The sequence below is a fragment of the Onychostruthus taczanowskii genome, unplaced genomic scaffold, assembly GCF_017590055.1.
Source record: "Onychostruthus taczanowskii isolate IOZ18803 unplaced genomic scaffold, ASM1759005v1 scaffold32, whole genome shotgun sequence".
Taxonomy (NCBI): Eukaryota; Metazoa; Chordata; class Aves; order Passeriformes; family Passeridae; genus Onychostruthus; species Onychostruthus taczanowskii.
In genome coordinates this window covers 7,486,867-7,508,099 of record NW_024500572.1, presented here as the reverse complement: position 1 = coordinate 7,508,099, position 21,233 = coordinate 7,486,867, and the positions used below count along the sequence as shown (strand labels likewise).

The following is a 21,233-nucleotide window of genomic DNA, read 5'->3' as shown; positions in this document are numbered from 1 at the left end:
TACTGAAACAGGGAAGTCAGCAATACAAAGAGATGTTGTGAAACTGAAGAAATCTCTTTGCACCCGAGGTGAAAAGGAATTCAGCAATACAAAGAAATGTCTTTCTGGGTCCTGCAGCAAGGCAACACTCACAGAACACTTAGGGAACAGTGAAAATCCCAAACTAAAAGCCAGGCACCCTGCTTTTCTGATTCCTACCTCAGCTGCCTGAAACACAGGGTGTGTCTTGTGTCCAAAGATATGTGCACTAGCAAAAGTGAAACCAGCAGAAGCTTGATCAAGAGATGAGGGAGTGCTACACAAACAGTTGCAAAGGTCAGAGCCTCAGAATATATGAAAATTCATTTGTCAGTCACATAATAATGCAGCTTTCAGTTCAAAATTCTCATTTCTATCTTCAGTGCTAAATTGTGATAGAAACTGTATTATACTTCTAGCGTTTCTTCAAAGCAAATTTAAATAATAATTTACTTCAAGTGGAAATTAGAAAACAGTACAAATTTTTAAACCAAGAAATTGATGTCAAGCGGAAACAAGAATTAGTGGAAATTTTTGATTCAACCAGTAAATGTACTGTACTAATAAAGCACTCTTAATTTTCAGAGGTAAGGATAACAAAATGCTTTCATGTGAATTATTTATTTTTCATATTACTATTTACTTATGACTGCCAAACTAGCGATTAAGCACAGTGATGCATATTTGTGACTTCAAAACCTAATTAATTATGATAATAACAATATTTTAAAAAAACCACAACAGTGGACTGAGAGCATTCATTAGTTTGTGCTTGCACTAGAAAATACCATATCCAGATACTGCAGACAGATTTCTATCTTGCTTGCAAAACTTGCTAGTTAGCAACACATCAATGTCAAAGAGAATGCAGTGATTTATACGACCTAGTTACAGAATCCTTCATTAGCTCATATCATAAACCTGTTTCCACACAGCCAACATTACAGCTGACAAGAGTCCTTCCTCTTACAGGTTGGGAACACTAAATACTGTCAGAGCTTTCATTCTAAATAGTCACCAAATCATTTCCAATGACTAACAATGATTGCCTGCTCAGAAAAACACTTCAAAAGTCTCCGTTTGAGAAGCGCTGAGAACCTCCATTTCCCACTGACTCCTAGGAAAGTTAGGAGTTCATCCTTTCTCAGGAGATCCCCAAAATTACCTTCTCTCTTGACATTTAGACAATGAATGATGGAGGTTTCCACATTTTAATTGTATTAGTCAATGGACAGATAGCAAACAAAACTGCTTATCAGCAACTGGTGATATGCCAAGAAATCTTAAGGGAGCAGGGGAGAAAATGACTAATAACCATCGTGCAACGCAATGCATTTTTAATGATTTCTACTCAGATAATGGCTCCTCCCAGCATTAGCACCCTTTTTGTCTGTAAGCATTCCTTACCTGAAAAAAACTAAACCACAATATATTAAGATTTTAAGTAATGAAGTTTGCAAGAAAAATGTATATAAAGGTCAGTGTATAACCTTCAAGAATACTGAAACCCAAGCTTGTGTCTTGAGGTTCAATTTCAAATATTTCCATCTGCAATTTTTAAAAAAGTCACTGTACAACAATTACTTTCTATGTGAAAACATAGCTTCAGCATGGGAACAAAACTAAGAATGGTTATAATCATTTGAAAGACACTGAGTTAGCATATGGATCTCATTGCCACTTACACATTTTGGTCACTGGAACAAAAAGCTATTAATCAATATGTAAAAGCCATAAATTAACATAAACATTAATCATTCTAATACTCCCCCTGTGTCAGATTGATAATTTTTTTCAGTCTTTCATTCTGACATATGCGCCTTCAGCTATCAGCTGTTTGACCTTTTTTAACACAATTAAACATTTTGGGCATTGCAAATCTTACTGAAGTAAACATTAGGGAGACAGACAAATGTCATGGATACATTTATGCCAAAAATATGGGATCTGAAAACACGAGAGCCCCTGCCTCTCATGTTATTGCACTAGCTTTTAATAAGGGAGCCTAAAATTCAGCGTGAAATACAGCTGAAACAGATGAAATTCTAGTGTTTCATAAACAGGTTCAATTTGCAGATGAGGGAAAAGACACCCATCTGTTTTACTTTCTGAAACCATTAATTGCTTGGAAAAGTGCAATGATGTAACTACAGCCAGCCTTGTTTGGAGAAAGAAAGCATAAAAGCCCACAGGAGTTCAGCTCTACAACACACTCTGCATAAAATTATTGGGGACACAAAAGACAACAAATGATTAATCACTTTGAAAATGTGAAGAATATGAATATGCATTTATATATACACAAAATAAGTTTTTAAAAAAGGATTTATATAAGTTTCTCTTCACCCTAACATCAGACCTAGAATGAATTTAAGTTTGTACATGTGATAAATCATTGAAATCTAGCAGAAAATTGATGAGCCAAGGACCATCAAAAGACTGTTTTGAGTAGCCTCCAGTTCAGCCGTGCATAGCGATCTGTCAGCCACGGGGCTCTGTCTGCCCATCCTCCTTAATTAGGGGTGCTGCACAGTGCAGCATCAGCCACAAATCTTGTGGTTCCAAGAGCTAATAATGTCCTCAGATAGCATGGGCTTAATTAAACATCTTGCAGACATTTTTGCAGACATTCCGGCAATAATCTTGTTTGGTAACAAACTATTAAAAAGAATTGACACAGAAGAAATATATCAACTTGTTACAGCAACTGAAGTTATTTAGGCCAGAATTATATGTCTGCAATTAAGGATTCTGTAACTCTGAGCAATTAAAATATCACTTTATTTGAAAACTAATTAATTCTAAACACATATTTTTCCCATGACAAACTTTTATGATTGTTTAATTTATTCCATTCTAATTACACTTTAATTAATCTACTCTTGTATAATATTATACTGTTATTCTGGCATTTGACCAATGAAGACAATAAATTGATTGCAGTTCCTTTGTGCAAGAGCAGAGACTGTCATGCCAGTTTCAACACCACGTTTATTTATTTGTCTGTTCTATTACTTTTCCTTTCCTCCCACAGGGCATAGGAACATGAAACACAGCACAAATCAGATGACATTTTGTCTTCTATGCTTTCTTCTTAGAAGTGTGAAGTATAATAAGAGTTTTCAGAATTAAGGAAAAGTATATGTGACATGATATTACATAATAAAATACAACCAATAGTAAATTAATCTATACTTCTAAAATACACCACTTATTAATGACTTATTAATTGATTCATGATGTACAGGGCCATGTCCACAGCTGCTAGAAATGGAGTTGTTTCCATGAACCTTAAGGCCTTCTCGAGATTTGGCTTGATACAGTCAACAAAAAGGGAGAAAGTGACCAAATCCCATCTTCATACCCATCTGAAAATTATATTTATTCAGTATCTTCCTCAGTTTAAAAGCCACTGCATTTTAATTTTGCATCAAGTCACCTTTGATTCAACTAAACAGAAAGTATATAAATTCTTTTATTATTCTGTAAATATTATGTTTGGATTAAGCTGCGATAAAATAAATATATACAAATATTTTATTAGACATGTAATTAGTTGTGTTGCATTTTATTTTGCTTTGGCCATACACGAGGTAAAAATGACTATTGTTTACAGTCAGAAGTCTGCAATTTTTTTTTTTTTTTAATATGAACATCCCTGAAATTGGCAGCTCTCACTCATTTGCTGGGAGGAGACTGAGAAGTGACACTTTATGAAGACACAATGAAGCAATCTACTTTTCATGTACTTTTAAAACGTCAGCTTGTGTTCCTGGCCGCATGCTTCCCTCTGCTTACGAAACGCCCCCGTACTGTGTACGCCTCACCACGGGAGAGACACCGTGCAGGGGCAGGCAATCAAACTTAACTGCACTGCAAGGTGAGCTCTGACAGTGCTTCCCAAAATATTTCTTTTACTTTAATGATACAGTCTACATTTCATAGAATTAAAAAGACAAGTACAAAATACATTCACAAAATACATATTCATTAAAAGAAGAAAAAAGACTCGCAATTAGCTGAACAGGCTATGTACTTCAGCAGCATATGGTGGGAGATGCATTTATATCAGAATGTTTTACCTATTGCCTACCCCATGTTTATAATGTCATTTGTTTAATAACAGTTAAAAATATACTTTAAAACTGCAAACAGAAAATATTAAATAACCAAGGGCAATTTCTATTTGGGACCAGCTTATATTTTGAAATCCAAATTTTGGATCTGATCTATGCCTGTCCAAACCACCAAATGATATCGGTGAGACTGCTCAGACGAGGGAGGGTTTGCAGGGTCTGTTCATTACACCAGTATTTCATGCAGCATTTTCTCCTTGGGAGCTTTCTGCTTCTGTGTAAACTATAACACATCTCCGAGACCAGCGCTATTCCACGTCCTTCTCTGGAGATGGAGAAGCTGTGGCAGGGACAGTAAGTGACCTCCCAAGGTGCCACAGTCCCTAGAACTGGGATTAGGACTCCACTCACTGGCTCCAGGCACAGACAGTCCCTTCCCAGATTCACGTGCCGTGTGGTATTTTAAGAAACAAAGCAATGTGGACAGTCTGTATCCATTCATTAGATTAAAGCTTTAAATCCTTATTCAGGTCAGAAAAAATCTTCTCAAGGTCAGAAACAAACTGCATTTCAGTAAAGACCATCACATTTGGCATTTAACACTTTACTTTCTCCAAGAACTCCTTCAGCAATGAAAAAAAAGGACTCAGTGTTGTGTACACGACTTTTAAATATATGACTCAAAATAGAAGATTATTAAGTATTTCTATGTTATGAAATATCCCCCAAAATTCAAGCTTAATTATTAATAGTATGTATCATTTGTCTGCTAGGATTCCTATTCCATACAGGCTAAGTATTTTGATAAGCCAAGTTACTGGACAGCAACTCAGTCCAAGAAATCTAGTAAGGATCACTGTAATTCTACTGCAAACAGGAACATTTACAAAGCAATGATTACCTGAATATCAAATGAAAAAAAAAAAAAGTTTATTTTAGCAGTTTAGGCTCAGTTTACACTTTAGACATAACTGTTCTTTCATGCCAGTTTGACCACATAAATCTACATCTATTTTACACAAGCATGTAGGATGCATTAGTTAAATATGCTCATCTCCAAGCATACAAACATTTGCTCATATGTTAACAGTTAAAATGTTGAAATGTGAGGAATATTGATAAAAAACTGGTTCCACATTTAACAGGTTGAATACTGATGGTGCTTAATTCCCAGTTTCTGGTACTGCTTCCTGTGTCTGTGATGTTCTTACCAGTTAGTTTTTCTATGTTCTAACAACTAACACTAACTACTATTTAGCAAACGGAGGGAAATGAACCCAAACTTACAGCCTGGAATTGCAGTTTACACATTTAACTTCAAGCTTCACTCCTCTCATCCAGCATAAATTACTTCTGCCCAAAACTACAGTGAAAAATGCAACACTGTTTCACCACATTAATTTGAAACTTTGAACATTTCTGCCGTACCTGAACTTGAACTCCCAGCCTTTGAATTTGTGCTGAACAGCCCCCATTGTACCACGCTTTTATGCTGGCAGGAACTGAAGTGTCAATCTTTCGTCAGATAATCAGATTATGTCATGTTCTGACCAAATTCATTAGGAAAACTTTTACCAACCCTATTATCTCAAACCAGAAAATCTAGATCAAAGTATAACCGATTTTACAGCACAATAAAACTGTTATAAATATTTAAACATTAATTAAATGGCCCCTTTTGTTAAAAGCAAATAAATAATTGAAAGCTATCTCTGCTTATAAGTGCTATCGAATGCAACCACATTTATCACGTATCTAAGAAAACCAGGTTCTAAATATGGTGGAGAGTGGGGAGAAAAGCACTTAAAAGTCATTTGAGAAGATGGAGGGTGGCTAGACTTTTAAATCATTTGCCTACAGAAAGTCACACTGAGTGCTCATTATGGTGACAAAGCATTAATCCCTGAATGTCTTTGTTAACTCCGTTCACATTGGACAATTTTATCTACTTCATGCAGATGTGCTGGATGGACACTACATTCAAAAGGAGAGAAGAAATCCTCTTTAAGGAAATCCATCATTCTCAGTAAATGCAATTGTATTGTAATATATTGTTTTCTTCCTGGAATATGCGTGATCTTGTCTCCTAAAAAGGTAAATAACTGTAATTAACTTCAGCAGATGCATTTTCTGCTTGTTGATCAGATATGACATCTGCATGAACCAAACACTGAACGAAAGAGTACTTATTACTTTCCCTTGTCTCAGTTTCAGCTGGATAGTAAGCATGGCATAAGAAGGAATCAAAGAATTCATATTAATATAATTAACAGCAAAGAACCAATCTTAGACTAATCCATGAGCAGAAGCAGAGACAGGACAGTCATCAATGCTGATTTCGCATATTTTTCAGTACTACAATCAGATTCTCCATCTGTAACTCAAACTTTAAAAGTATGATAATTTACGGAAAGGAGATTAATTTAGCCATTTTGAGTCAAAGACTTATTTCATAGCTTCATCCCAAATCCTGTATATTGTTAGGATCCCTTTCCCCTTTGAAGACTTAGTGAATGATTGAAGCTTCTACTTTCTGAGAAACAGATAACACAAGACTAGTAATCTGACTCTAAGCCACTGGATAAAGGCAGTTTGTTTCCTCTTAGCCCATCTGTCAACACCTCTTCAGTAATTAGTCCTAATTATTACAAAGGGCTAGCCTCCCATTCGCATTATTAAATCAGAAATAGTATCATAGCCAGGTATCTTTCAACGCCTACCAGCCTGGCGACCTTCGATTTCATTGAATCTTCTATCAGTATCCGCCTTTGGAAGAGCCTCGGCAGTAATTTTAGCATCAGCTTCAAAGATGCAGATCCCACAGTGGAATTCCAGGGATGCATTCATATACACACCCACATCATGTGACAGGAGAGCAAGCAACACAATTGACCTTTGCATTGTTCTCTAAACTCCTGTGATATAAAACACACATTTCTATTTTACACAATGGAACTGGTTTTTGCCTGTGTGTTTCGAAGTACTCCTTTGAACTAAATGCTGATAGGAAGAATAGTGAAACCGTGTATAAAGATGAAGGTCAAATCTTTGTTAGGAAAACAATACATCTGAAACTTTTTTTCGGACCAAGATAAATTTGAAGGAGTAAACAGTAACTAAAAATATTCATAAATGTATTTAAGTGTGAAGATTTAAAAGGTTTCTTTTGTTTATTTTTGCCATATAGCTGAAGTACTTCCCCAGAGAAGTGGAAAACAAAAGGATGATGACATCCAAATTCTCACAGAACCAAAGCTCAATTAGCTGAGGCTTTAGTCAGACTGCATTAAGCTCTTTATTTGCATTAACATTTACTTCATTGAAACAAGAGAAAAGATATTCCTAAGAACCACTCAATTTCTTTTGATTAAAAGCCAAACGTGTTTCCCAATTACACACCTGAGACCAGGAGTGAGGATTTGTTTATGGTGGATTTCTCATCAACAGCAGAGTACCACCAGTTTCCACAGACACAGTGAGCCGATCTGAGCTGCACTCAGTTTATGGCTCATGTAAGTATCTATCCCTGCTAAAAGCTTGTGCTCAGAGTACAGGAGCTACACATAATATTCAAAAGTCTCCATATGAACAAAGCCCATATTGTCTGATTAAAGCAAAGAATGTTTTTGTTAATATGCTTAATGTTACCAAGAAAAAAAAAAAAGTATACAGAAGACTTTTTACAGATATCTTTCACAAAAAACCTCCACCCAAACACATATTAAAGAACTTTTCTGTGTCCTGTATTTAAGTGAAATAGTGATTTCTGCACCCCCCACCCCCCTCCTTTCTCTGCAGGTCTCCTCAAAATGCTACAGATGTAATAAAAGAGTGAGCTGCTATGCAAGAAGCAGTAGCCTGAAACCTATGGGGTAGTTGGGCAGGCACAGAACTGGGTGTTTGGGGAGGATGCTCCAAAGTGCTGAGTGTCATTAAAGCCCAGTGCCTGGAATAGGGACCATGACCCAAATTCTGGGTCCCTGATCTGTGGATGTGGTTGGCCCTAAGTCCCTGTTGACTCATTGGTTCAATTCAGCCTACCTGGAACTAGCACAAAGACATCTCAGTAGCACACAGAACTGGAGCATGAAGAAACTGCTCAGATCCAGCTCCCTGCATACTTGTCCTGCATACCTTCCTGCCAGAGCACTCATGGCACCACACAGCTTCACTGCACCTGGATAGCTTTTCCCTTCTGAGATAACCAAAACTCAGTGCCAAGAAAAATAAACATGCAAACTTAAAATTCATTTTCCAAGTTGTACATTTTCCAAACAAATGCCATGTTAGTGACATGCACAGTAACAGGCAGGCATTTGACTATCAATAGATCAGACTTAAAAACACATTAATATTTCAGGTATCAACAATGGAGTATTAACACGCTACCATTTTTTTTCTTGATTATCCTTATGAGAATTCAATGCACTAACAATAAAACCCTTTCAAAGCAGAACATAGTGTAGTACTGTGTGGCAGAAAAAATGCCCTGCAAGGTCAGATGTCTGGTCCCATCTGTCCTACTACCTGACTTCCACCAGTGCTATTTAGAGATCCTGTTTAGGGAAAAGACTGAAGCCTGGCTGCTTTTGGGGTCCATTCCTCCTGCCCCTCATGCCCCATCCCCCCCTCCCCCATTCACAGTGATGTTACAGGACACACAACCTGACTGTCCATTAGCAGTTCTGTTTTTATCTATGAAATTATCTGACCTCTTTTGAACCTGCTGATACCCTTACCTTTGCTACCTACCATGGCAAAAAAAATTCACTACCTGGAGTTCCAAAAAATGAAGGACTACCTTCTTTTCTTTGTTTTAAACCTGATCTCCTACATGCACTGAGTGCCCTTTAGTTCTTACATTGCAGGATTTGGAGGGCAACAGTTTCACATCTGGCTTTTTCATCACTTTTATGATTTTGTAAATCTCAACAATAAATATCTGTCTTTCTCTAAACTGAAGAGTACCAGACTTTTCAATGTCTCCTCATATGACAGTTGTTCCAGTTCCCCAAATTGTCTCAGTTGCCATTTTCTGCACCATCTGTAACTGCACTAAATCCATCTGGAAAAGCAGAGAACCGAACACAGTACTTCTGATATGAGTCCAATCAGCTTTTATTAGTAGCACAGTGACATCCTTGATCAGATAAATCTTCACTAACGTCAAAAATCCCATGTCACTTTCAAGAGAAAAGTTACTTCTTTGCACAACAGAGATAATTCCAGCTAATACACCTGGCACAGGAAGTTATCTTTGTTCTCAATAGTTTGGGATTTCTCCTGCAGAGCAAGCCAACAGAGAAAAGGCTAAGTGTAAGTGTACTGTCCAAGGAGCTACATCCGGAAAAAATAGCATAATATTTGAATAGCACTTCCTGAAACACCTAGACTTCCTGGAATTAATAGTTAAAATCCCAGAGGAATTTATAACGTTCTTTGACAATCCAAGCCTAGCAGATTGCTGCCCAACACCACTGTGTACCTTTCAGGGAAAAATTTTAAAGGTCCTATCTGCTCTACATCAATGCTTGAGAATTCTGGTCCATTTTTATAGCTATATGCCCTGTAGCTTCCCTTGCTCATGGGGGCCAAAATCCCTCTTATATATCATGCTAGGAGCTGCTTCTCTCCATTCCCAGCTACATCCACTTAAATGTTATACCATAGTCTATGGTATAACAAATCCTTCCCTATTTCAAGTTTACTATGTATTAAGCTGAAATCTTGGAGTGGCAATGGGTTGCATTGATTTTCATTTAATGTCATTAACTTCCATGGAAGTAACTGGGTCAAAGAGAGGCAGCAACTATAAAAGCATATGTGCACAATGTAATCTCAAAAGAAAACAGAAATCAGAGTCCAGCAGCAGGAACAAAAGGAAATATATCTTTGTTCCAGCTGCATGAGCCACCCAAGCACTGAGGAGAACAGTGCTGACATGTCCCCGAGACTGTGCATGACAGCTCTGCAACGTAACCACAGCCTTGCCTTGGCCTCACTTCGGCCACCACATGCCCAAGCCAAAGAGAAATGAGATGGATGGATCCCAGGCAGTTTTGCTCAAGTGCAGGGAGAAAGATGAGGCCCCATGTCCCAGTGCAGTCCTCACAAGAAGAATGAGGTCTGGGCTTCACAACATGGTTAGCAAACAACCACTGCAAAGCATATACTCATTTTTAGATACTGCAAATTAAAATGTTACACTTCTGCAGTTTCCTCAGTTCCCTCTAAGGTTCAAAATATTTACAAACATCAATACTTACACAAAGGTAGCACCACTAAACTAACACTGATTTTAAAGAGATTACTCGCACTGTGAAGATGTTCAAACACATCGTCAACAGCCATGGCATATTAACTTATCAACTGACTTCAGCTCTCTCAGAAGAGAAAAGTCTTTATTATAATGTGTTTTGTATAAAACCAGACTACAGTTTAACCTGCAAGGTCTCTGGTATGTTCCTTTCTCAAATCTGCAAATACTAGTTTCACGGAAGAAGTCTGTGCCAAAGTATATTATACCTACTATGGCAATAAATTCTTCATGGATGAGGTTTTACACATAAATTACCTTCATTTGCAGTCTCTGAATGCTCTTCTAAATTTTATGGGATAATATGAATTATGAGCACCCATGTATTTCTTGTAGCTATATTGTGAGACATATTTTTTCTACTACTTGCAAAATATTATGCAAGTGAGTTATACTCTACACCTCTCTCCCTCCACCCTCATTGAACAAATAATTGATAACACAAACCAGTCAGTTGCTTATGAGAAGTGTTTGGTCTGCTATAAGGATATATATGTATTAGTTAGTCTAACTAGGATTAAATGTAAATCACATAGTTAAACAAAAGCACTAAATATATCAGAAAGGGTTTTCCTAAACCTTATAATCTTAGGTTTCTTAACTGTGGTTATTTCTTGGTTTAGTTATTGGGTACATTTACGGTTTGGCAAAATAACTGTTTTAAAATAAACTGCACATTTAAAAAGCACAATTTACATTTATTTGAAGATACCATTGTAATTTTTACAAAACTTGGCTGGGTTTCAGTGGCTGGGCTTTAGCTATTTTGCTGGTTCTGCTGGATTTCTAAAACCCTAGAGAACTGGGAATGAAATGAGTCTGTTCACTGTTATTATTAGTCTCTAATAAACACTGTTGGTGACCCACTGGAACCTAAATCCTAGCCATTCTTCATGTATCTGTTGAAGACTTGGGGCTTTGGACTCAGTTCATACACAACATTTGCCTCAGAAGCAAGGTTCCAGGTTTCCACGGGAGCTCTACTTTCACGAATCACTAAAAACATCAACTAGCAATCAGTACATGGACTCCAATTCTAGAAATTGCTCTAACCCCACTATCTGAAACACCTGAGTAGTTTCAAAGGCTTCATAGGAACAAGTCCAGGATCAGTCATTGCTCCAAAAGGACACAGCACTGGTCAGCCATACTGAATAGCACCTACTCAAAGCCACTGAACCTTAGAGGCCAAAGACAGCAGGAATGGAACATGTGGTGTGGGAACACTTGCCCTGCTCCCACGACAGCGGGCGAAGGATCAGGCAAGAAGGCTCATAACAAGACCAGACAAAAGAGAAAACACTGAATCATGTTAAAGTAATTACCAGAAAATAAGAGTTCTGCAAAATATTTGCAATCAGCTCGCTGGAGCCTTCAGGCTCAGTCTTGCACTGGGCTGCCTGTAGCAGCACCACCCCAGGAGGCGCTCCAGGAAGAACGGGTGACTCAGTCGCAGTTCCTCCCTGGCTCCTTCCTCCCGCATGGCACAACAAATAACTGCACCGTCCCACCGCAGTGCTCCCGCGTTACTGCCAACCAGCCTGACAGCACAGACAGCGCTGCTCCCTCTCTGCCTGCCCTGCTTCTGGGGCAGTGAGGGCACACAGACCCCACTGTCTCTTCACCCCAGTGTCTCTCCTCTCCTCTCCCATCTCCCCACACCCAAAACTGCTGTCTAAAGCGGCCATATGGGACACATTCATTTCTCACTACTGCCCTGGGGTGCTACTAGGAACAGGAATAATCTAGCATGAAGATAGCATCAGCATGAAAGGGAAGAGAATCCTAGTTAGGAAGAACATATGTCGTCACTAGATAATGATAACCACATTTAATGGGCACAAGCATGCATGAATTTCAGAGGTTTCCCCGTTGTTTTAAAATATAGGAGCTTATTATAAAAATGCCCAATCACACCATCAGGCACTATACAATATTTATGAAAAAAAAAATCACGATAATTAAATGCTAAGTGCTGATTTCAATTATTTAGCAGTGGAACAATACAATATGCAAATACCTTTAAAGCGATATTTTCATAGACAAATTGCAGAATACAAAAGTAGCTAAAAAATTACCTGTTAGAACCTTAGACATCCCATAGTAAGATTTAAACTGCAAGGATTTTCAGATCCTTTTTTTTCCTGCAAGCTTACAGTGGAGCCTACTATATGGGAAAAGAGTGAATTTCCGCCCTGACTGGATTAGTTACCATATCACCTTAGAACCAGACACTCGGGAAAAACAAAAGCATATATAGAGGCTAAAATTAGTGAAGATCTGAAGCAGTGAGGCAGTTCAATCCACAGGGGCCATGTCTGCACATGTCCCTCCACTGAAGGACCTAGGCTGTGTTCATTAGCATTGGAAAACCTTGGAAGATTATACAAAAAAATATTTAAAATTGAAAAAATAGTTCCAAAACATAATGTTTCTCGAGAAATAGCATTCAAATCACTAGAAATCAAGGGCATTCCCAGCAGGTATTCTCAAAAATCTATCTGTCACAGACAGCAGAAAAAAGGCCTCCACATTAAATATTGCTAATTCTGTTCTGGGGCTAAGTAACACTCCTGGATAATTGGTGATAAAAACAACCAGCAAGCACGAGTGAAGCTGTGGCAAACCGGGTGCTGTACTATCCTTAAGCAGGACTATGCTCACTGTCCTGACCAGGGAAAAAGGAAAGAACTCCAGCACAGCTCCAAATTTGCAAGCCTCAAGGGCTGTCAGTGTGCCAGACTCACCATTACAGGGCAAAATAAGGATGGATGTGGAGCTTCTAGACTGCCTTCACTCCTGCTGTTACCTTGCAGAAGTTGGGATGGATGATACTCAAGAATTCTTCACATTTGGTGTTACATTAAGAATTCTTCTGTCAAAAAAAAAAAAAAATGCAGCCCAATTCCATTCATGTTTCTAACAAACTTCTGCTTTTCTTGATAGATTTTCAGCTACAACAAAAATTGAGTTAGAGATTTTCAGTTCAAACTAAATGTCCTATAAACTAAATACGGCTGATTATTCCTTGCTTCCTTACATCCTTCTCATTTACCAAGAACAAAACCAAACTTGCTGAAGAACACATTTTAAGGCAAGGATAATGACCATTCCCAGCCCCACAGTTCCATTTTTATTGCAAATAAAACAACCCTGAAGGTCTTCCATTAGCTTCAGAGGCTGGGAGGGAGCGGGAAGAATGATGTGTTACACTACAGTGAAGGAAGTACATACGCCAACTGGAAAAATGGACTATAAAAAGCTTTTCTTACACAAACATGAGGAAGCAACCAACACCCTCAATTGTTGAAGTGAAAGCAGGGAGGCCTAAACACACTACTAGAAAAAAAATTAAATTAAAAAAGTTCTGCAATGTGTCACATGTTCTCAATTAGTCTCAAATTTGAGAGCCTGGTTTGATAAGGTCCAACTGTTACCAAGAGCAGAAGAGCACAAATGCTGTGGAACTGTAGCAGGCTGGAGACCCTGCTCACACTACCACTTGGTTTTTTTGGCACAGCATTATGGACTCTCTCCCTCTCTGCAACCTACTGCTAGTTGGGTGAGGAGCCCTCTGCACCTGGAACAAAGGACCAGAGTGCAAAAGCAGGCCACGGTGCTGCCCTGCAGGAAAGGTGCTACCAGGGCAAGCACTTCTGCTCCAAGGGCCTTTCCTAACCAGCAGCATCCCCAGCTGCACGTCAGGAACGCATCCCCTCCACTCAGCACAGAAACATGGTTCACCCAGCTCAGAACCAGTGTGGCACACAGGGGCAAGAATTCCAAGCGCAGCTTCAGAAGGTGAAACAGGCTCATTACAAAAGAGGAGATTCATTACAACAAATAACTAAATACTGGCAGGACAGAGATGCAAATTCTAACACGGCAGACTGAGCAAAAAGTAGGTAGACAGCGAGGTTGGCCACACTGGTTTTTCCATCCTTTGGAGAGACTGCTTCCTGGTCCTCTGCACTGGGCCACCTTCAGCTGAACAGGCAATCCCAATACAGGCTCATGCACTTCCATGCCCCAAGAAACAGTCCCATACACCACAGAATTCTGATGCCTAGCAGCATAAAGCTTCTAAGAGGTACAACCAAAAGAGAGCTCCCACGATGATCTACTGCCACTTCGGTAGTCTCGTATTCTTCCATTAAGGTCACTTCCCTTGTCCATGAACATGTATTGACTCATGGCATTTAGCAAAGTCATAACCCTCTAGTTACAGAGCTTGAACTTGTCAACAATTATTTAGTGAGTGTAATGGAGCTAGGTCAGAATGCAGATAGCCAATCCAGTGATTCCACTAGTCCTTACAAAATCATTCCTTCCCCAGCAGCCACTGTGTGAAAGGACATTAAAGGTAGAGGTTTGGATATGCAATGAACCTGTATAATTCAAACTCATTTCACTTAGAAATTTCTTACATGGTTTTGAGTATCTACACTTGTAAATGACTACAAAGGAAAACCAGAGATGCCATCACACAATATTCAAGTGGAAGCAGATAGTCCACATTCTCTCCTGCCCCCAGAACACGTCAAATTGTTTTGGAATTTTTGAAAATAACAAGAAACACACTAAACACTTGGACAATACAGACCTACCAATCTGGGATAAAACTGCAGTCTTCCCCTGCTATTTACTTAGGGAAGGTTTTATCATCGCTTTGCCCAGAACACACAGACAGCAACACAGCTTAGCACTTCAAACACCAGGAGAGCCAACACAGGAGAAACCAGCCTGCTTTGTCCCTGGCATTAATGGTGAATGCAAAACAGGATACTGGATTCTTGAACATGATTTCTTTATTCTGCAGAAGGCACACGAAGGAGCGTGCCATTCTCCCTCCTGATTTCAAACTGAGAATCCATGGCTTTACAGACCTCTGCTCAGACATGGCTCTGAGGAACCTCATTCCTACATGGCTCCTGTTCTCCCACCTGTATGTCTGTGCTCACTCTATCTCATTGCCTGGGTGGGTTTTTGGTTGGCTGCTGTTGTTTTTTTCACATTAAGTGTGTCCATGGGTCTCTCCACAGCTCACACTGTGTACACTTGAAGTCCTTGATAAATCTTGTTGGCAGCTCTACTTTTCCCACCTCCTAACACTGAGTAGGACAGTTCTTGTCTTAAATAGTCTCACTGCTTTCTCACAGCAAAACTGGCACTGTTGACTGCTAACTGACTCCTAACAATTTATTTCTATGTGCACAGCATCATACAATTCTACAACATCAATTAAGAAAAAAATAATCGTCAAATCTTACATAATTCTCCTTTTTCTAGAGGTCAAGTAGTTCCTTTCTGGATATTCAAACTCAAATGTCAATGACAGAAACTTGCATTTTAAGAAGAGGCAAGCAGAAATTTCTCATCAACTGAACACATTGTGCTTTGCTTCTGGGCACACATTACTGTATCTTTTTCGCATCACACCTACTCTACTAAGTATACAAAACACTGTGCAAGTGATAGTTTTGTCAACCACCAGCTAATCAAATGAAAAATTATTAGTCTTAGAAAAATAATAAAAGCAGAAGCCAGCTGTGCATTTGTTGGATGAAAATCCCAGTGTCTCCCATGTTAGCTCATGTGTATTTCAATTTCTGGGAAGAAAATAATGGGAGTTTCTCCACCCTTTCTCATGTGAGCCATAAAACAGATTTATTACCTAGGATATATTCTGTGTTTTCTCCTGAGGAAAAAAGAAAGTGGTGGAACAAGTTCATTTTTTTTCCTTCTAAAACAAGGATTTTCTTTATAATAAACACAGAGCTTAATTTTGGTATCATATGGCCCTTCTATTTAATGCTCTGGTCACACTTTTTGCCTTTCTAAATCTTGAATTGTTGCATTTTCATTTCAGTGGGGAATCTACAGCTGCTCCAGCTGTCTGAGTGTGAAGAGTCTGTCCTAAGATTCCTATCTGGTGTTTTAAAGCAAAATCCTTCCCTCCCCTAAATCAAAGAAATTTAGCATCTACTGAAAAACTATAGAATAACTAAAACGAAAAGAAAAGCTGAACATTAGTCTGTGTTTCTTTTTCAAATAGCTCTTGCTCTGCTTTACCTTACACTCAACTGTCACCCAGTGGCTCTGGGAAACTTGGGCTGCAGACCCAGAGGTTTAGGACAGGGTTGCATCTCATCTGGGAAGGTTATCCTGCACAAACAACTATTTTTTTACTGTAATGGTCACCTTATGACCTTTAAAAATAAATCATGAGAAAGAAGATTTGCTGACTAAAAGATTTTTTTCTCCTAAAACTCTTTAATTTGCTCACAGTATCATGTTACGGTTCTAAAGACCTGTGCTGGTAAATCCATTTACAGAAAAGGTGACTTCCTCTGGAACTTTCGCTTTTGAGATGCAGAAGAGACTGATTCCTATTTTAAACACTTCTGAATCGTTTTGCAGCAGTCTGGCAGCTTTCAAAGCTAATACCCCTTTTTTAAAGGACATCCAGTAGCATGGCTTTTTAAAGTACATCTGTTGACTCTGATATTTGTAGCCTAAATGTGTTCTACATTGCTAACCAGCACCTCTTGTTCAGTGAGTCACCTTCCTCAACACGGCCAGCCTGACATCTCTCAAAGTTTCAGTTCTTTCAAATAATCCCATGATATATGAGCGTTTACACCAAGTCATAAATGCCAGGGAGACAATTTTTGAAATGACGAGCATTAGCTGCGTATAATTAAAATGTACCATAGGAAGTGCATTCATTACAGTTGTGAAATTATTTTACTGCTTATGAAAATAAAAAAAAATGCCTTTTAATGATACAACTGTGCCAGCACAGAGCTCAAAAGGAAGTTGGCTTGCCTGGGAAAAAAATTGTGCAGGTTTTTATTGAAGATTTGTTTCATTCTCATTGTTTTGTGATCACTTACACTGCTCCACAGAGACCAGTATTTGGAAACTAAAACCCCAGTAGCTGAACAGTTTTCAACCTATTACTAATTTGAAATCCTTCATTTGTACTACCAAGTATATTTTAGTGCAGTCAAACTGCATTCTTACAAAGAGAGCATAAATGCATCCACACAGGTATTCTGGGGAGGAAAACACTATTATTGCCACTTACTTTTTTCCTTTATAAAGATATACCAACACAGCAAATATGTAATACTGTGTTGAGATTCCAAGTTTGTACAGAAGTATGAGACCTATAACTTCAAAAGGGTATCCAAAAAGCAAAGTTCAACCTTTTTTTAAATCAAGTTTGTCTTCACAAAGCCAGAAATAGCACTAGCATGCATCTATAATCCAGGTGCAACAATTTATTACAGAAGAGCAGTTGTAGTAGCTATTTTTTCCCAATGAAGACAGTGCTTCATAGAATATAATTTAAAAAATCAGAATCTTCAGGGTTAAATTTCCCATCTGAGCTAATTAGCAGTGACTGGTTTACAGTTACTACTGATCCAATGAAACAGTACATTGTTATGGCTGAGCTTGCAGAGAAATAGTACTCAAATTAAAAATAAGACCTATACAAACACAAAGCATAATACAGCCTGATGTACTTTGTGGTAGAGAGCCAAAAAAACGTGTCTCCTTAGAATGTAACATATATGGGTCAGTAATTCAACAATTGTTTGCAAAAAGAAACAGTATTCTAAAATGCTCAGAAAAGGCGTAAATGTAGTTAGTCAACAGGTCTGCTCCCCAAATACCTTACAATTCCAACACTGTAATTCCAGTGCTTAAAAATAAGTCTCTACACCAATTAACCAAAATCAGACAATCTATCTGATATTAGAAACTGGAATCTATTCCAGTGCATGCACCAACATAATTTCCATCTGCAGAATCTTTATAACTGATAATCACACATCCAAGCCAGAATAAACACAGTTAGACTTGCTGATCGCAGGGTATTTTTAAAACAAGAAAAAACTAGTTTACGTGTAAATCAATGGAAACGTTAATAGGAATCATTAAAAAACAAGAAATTGCTCCAATAGCTTTTAAAAATCTAGCAATTTAGTTACAAATAAAATTTTTAAAGATTCCTTTACTTCCGTAACTTACGCAGACAGGACACATTTTTTTATGAGGTTTCCCAGTCATGGAGCCCTCTCTAAAAGCTTCACAGAAATGCTAAAATTGGGGGTTACTGGAAGGAGCTTCAGAAGGACGAAAGAGACTGTGCTAAAAAGTGGCAAAATGCTCCTCAAAACAATTCCCAGAGGAAAAAGTTATACAGATATTTCCATCTCGTGTGGCCTGTTTTTCCCAGAGCACACACCATGCTTGCTTTTACCTTCTCCATTTCAAAATGAAGCTGCTGAATCTGGAACCGGGATTGTTTCTTAACCTAAACTGGCATTTAAAGGAGTCGTACAAGGCAGTTTCGCTATTTTAAACAACCAGCACTACTGAGGAGAAAAACACAGCAAAAGAACGCCCATGCCGGAGGTCAGTGCGCAGTGCACCCCGAGCGCTGCGGGACGCGCTCGGCACAACGCGGCAGCGCTGCCCCGCCGGGGGCCCGCGGTGCCGCCAGAGGGCGACAGCGAGCGAACGGCAGAGCCAGCTACGAGCCCACACCGGGCCCATCAGGGCTAGAGCTCTGACCGGTTGATAAATACATTATTTTTCGCATTACCATACTGTACTTGACAATAATATGTTTTCTTTTGTAAATGCTTCCAACTGAAAGGTATTCAAGCAGTTTTAGGTGTTCCTGAGGACTGCCACTACTCTTTTGCAAATGGTGGGGAGAGACCCACCTGAGGCTGTGCCTTGCTTCGACAGAACCGTGTTCAGCACTCAGCCAATGCTGTTCCTGCCTTACCTCCGTCTGCTCAAGCAGTATAGTGTCGCTTAAATACCTAAAACCCCCCTAATTCTGTTTGTCATAAAAGCACTGGGATTATTATGGGGAGTTGTAAAATTCAGTACCCCAGAACTGTGAGCTCCATTACCACCACTGATATTGATGTCTGATGGGGTGTATCAGGAACTGAAGACACATCACTGCTGCCAGAGGAGCTCCTGCACGGACTCTCCAGGCAAACTGCTGCAGAGCATCAAGGAGATGCAGACCGTAAACAAAACATCACTTTTTTCAAGCAGATGCGTCACTCAGCCACAGATGCGACACCTCCCTCACCGTGCTTGAGCTTCTTCCCACCCCTGCTGGAATGGGGCTGTGTGGGGCTCTGCAGGGCCATGCAAGGCTTTGAGGGGCCGTGAGCGGCTCCGAGAGGCCATGAGTGGCTATGCGGGGTCGTGCGGGACTCTGACGCTCCGTGCAGAGCTCTGAGAGTCCGCGCAGAGTTCTGAGGGGCCGTGGGGCTGTGAGGGGCTTTGGGGCCATGAGGGGATCTGGAGCCGTGAGTGGCTCTGAGGGGCCCTGAGGGGCCACGCGGGGCTCTGAGGGGCCATGAGTGGCTCTGAGGGACCGTGCGGGGCTCTAAGGGGCTATGCGGAGCTCTGAGGGGCCGTGAGTGGCTCTGAGGGGCCATGAGTGGCTCTGAGGGGCCGTGCGGGGCTCTGAGGGGCCGTGCGGGGCTCTGAGGGGCCATGAGTGGCTCTGAGGGGCCGTGAGTGGCTCTGAGGGGCCGTGCGGGGCTCTGAGGGGCCCTCAGGTGCCGCAGGCGGTGGGTGACGTTGCCTCCGTCGCGCGCCCCGCACGCGGCGGCCGAGCCTCCAGCGCGCCGTTGCCCTGGCGACGCCCTGCGCGTGCGCAGAGCACGGCCGCCTCCTCCGGCCCGTGAGGCGGCGCCGAGCCGATGACAACGGAGGGCTCCTAGCCTGATCCAACCCCGCCGCCACCCCCGCGGCCGAGCGCGGGGTTCCCCCGTCCTCCCTTCCCCCGCTCACCGAGAACCCTTCCGCCCGCCGGGGCGGGTGCGTAGTAGCGATTATTCGGCGATCCCCGCGGGAACCAGGCGGATACGGAGGAACGCCGAGCCCCGCGCGTGACGTCACGACAGTCGGCGGAAGGCGCGCACGCGCTGTCGGTCCCGGCGGCCGCGGGGCCCTGGCGGGCCGGCAGCGAGCGCGGCTCAGCTCGGGGGCTCCGTCCGGGGCTCCCGCTCACGGCAGCCCGCAGCGCCGGCGGCGGCACCGCCGAGCAGCCCCGCTGAGCAACCCCGCTCCGAGGGTCCTGCGAGGGGCTTGGCGCCCGTCCGCTTCCTCACGCTCCGTAACCGGAAGGACCCGGCCTTTACCGGGAGCCCGAGCGTGTCACTGCTCCGTGCAGCCCGGCACCAGCTCTGAAGCTCCGGGAGGGGCCGGGCCGGGCGGTGGGGCCGGGCTGCCGCTGCCAGCAGTCCGTGTGTGACTCGGGCGATTCCGCACAGCTGCTGGGGAAGGCTGCGCCTTGGCCATGGCTGCGCCTTGGGCCGTGCTTTGCGCTCTCCGCTTGCACAGCATCCGTTTATCAGGTGCTGTGCTTGGGGTTAGCGCATTCCTGAAGTCATTTTTCTCCTCCGGGAGCCACTGTGAACTTGGGTTTGTTGTGGGATAAAGACCCTGTTCTTTCAGTTCAACACAGCCATACAAGTTTCCCAGGTCGTGCAGGAGAGCTTCCTTAGAGCAAAAAATCTGACATGGTTCTCAGAGGAAGTTACTAGTTAGGCGAACTGAACTAAATCAGGCAACAGTTAAGTAACCCTGTGTGTGCTGTTGGAACAAAACTGCCGTGGGATTGCAGTTGTCCCGTGCTACTGTACCCATCCACCCCCAGCAGGACGTTGGGAAGCGAATGCAGACGTGTACAGTGACAGACTGCAGAGAGGTGTACTCTTCCCCTTTCACAGGCCCGTTACTCTCCAGCCACACTGACACTTGCTCAAGGAAAGCAA

The 21,233-nt window shown here is 41.2% G+C and overlaps 1 protein-coding gene across 4 annotated transcripts in view; it reads right to left on the bottom strand.

The window, feature by feature from the left end:
* The window catches only part of GNB1L (G protein subunit beta 1 like), a 44,714-nt gene extending 24,139 nt beyond the window's left edge, over nt 1–20,575 (bottom strand). For 2 of the 4 annotated variants that reach the window (XM_041410391.1, XM_041410394.1), the window contains exons 1-2: nt 20,248–20,575; nt 13,158–13,282 (exon numbers count right to left, since the gene is read on the bottom strand). In XM_041410391.1, the coding sequence (XP_041266325.1) occupies nt 13,158–13,160 (3 nt within the window). In that variant the 5' untranslated portion in view covers nt 13,161–13,282; nt 20,248–20,575. Of the gene's footprint in view, nt 1–13,157; nt 13,286–20,247 lie in introns of all 4 variants that reach the window. The other 2 variants (XM_041410392.1, XM_041410393.1) reach the window with 2 other exon arrangements.
* Nucleotides 20,576–21,233: the final 658 nt, after the last annotated feature.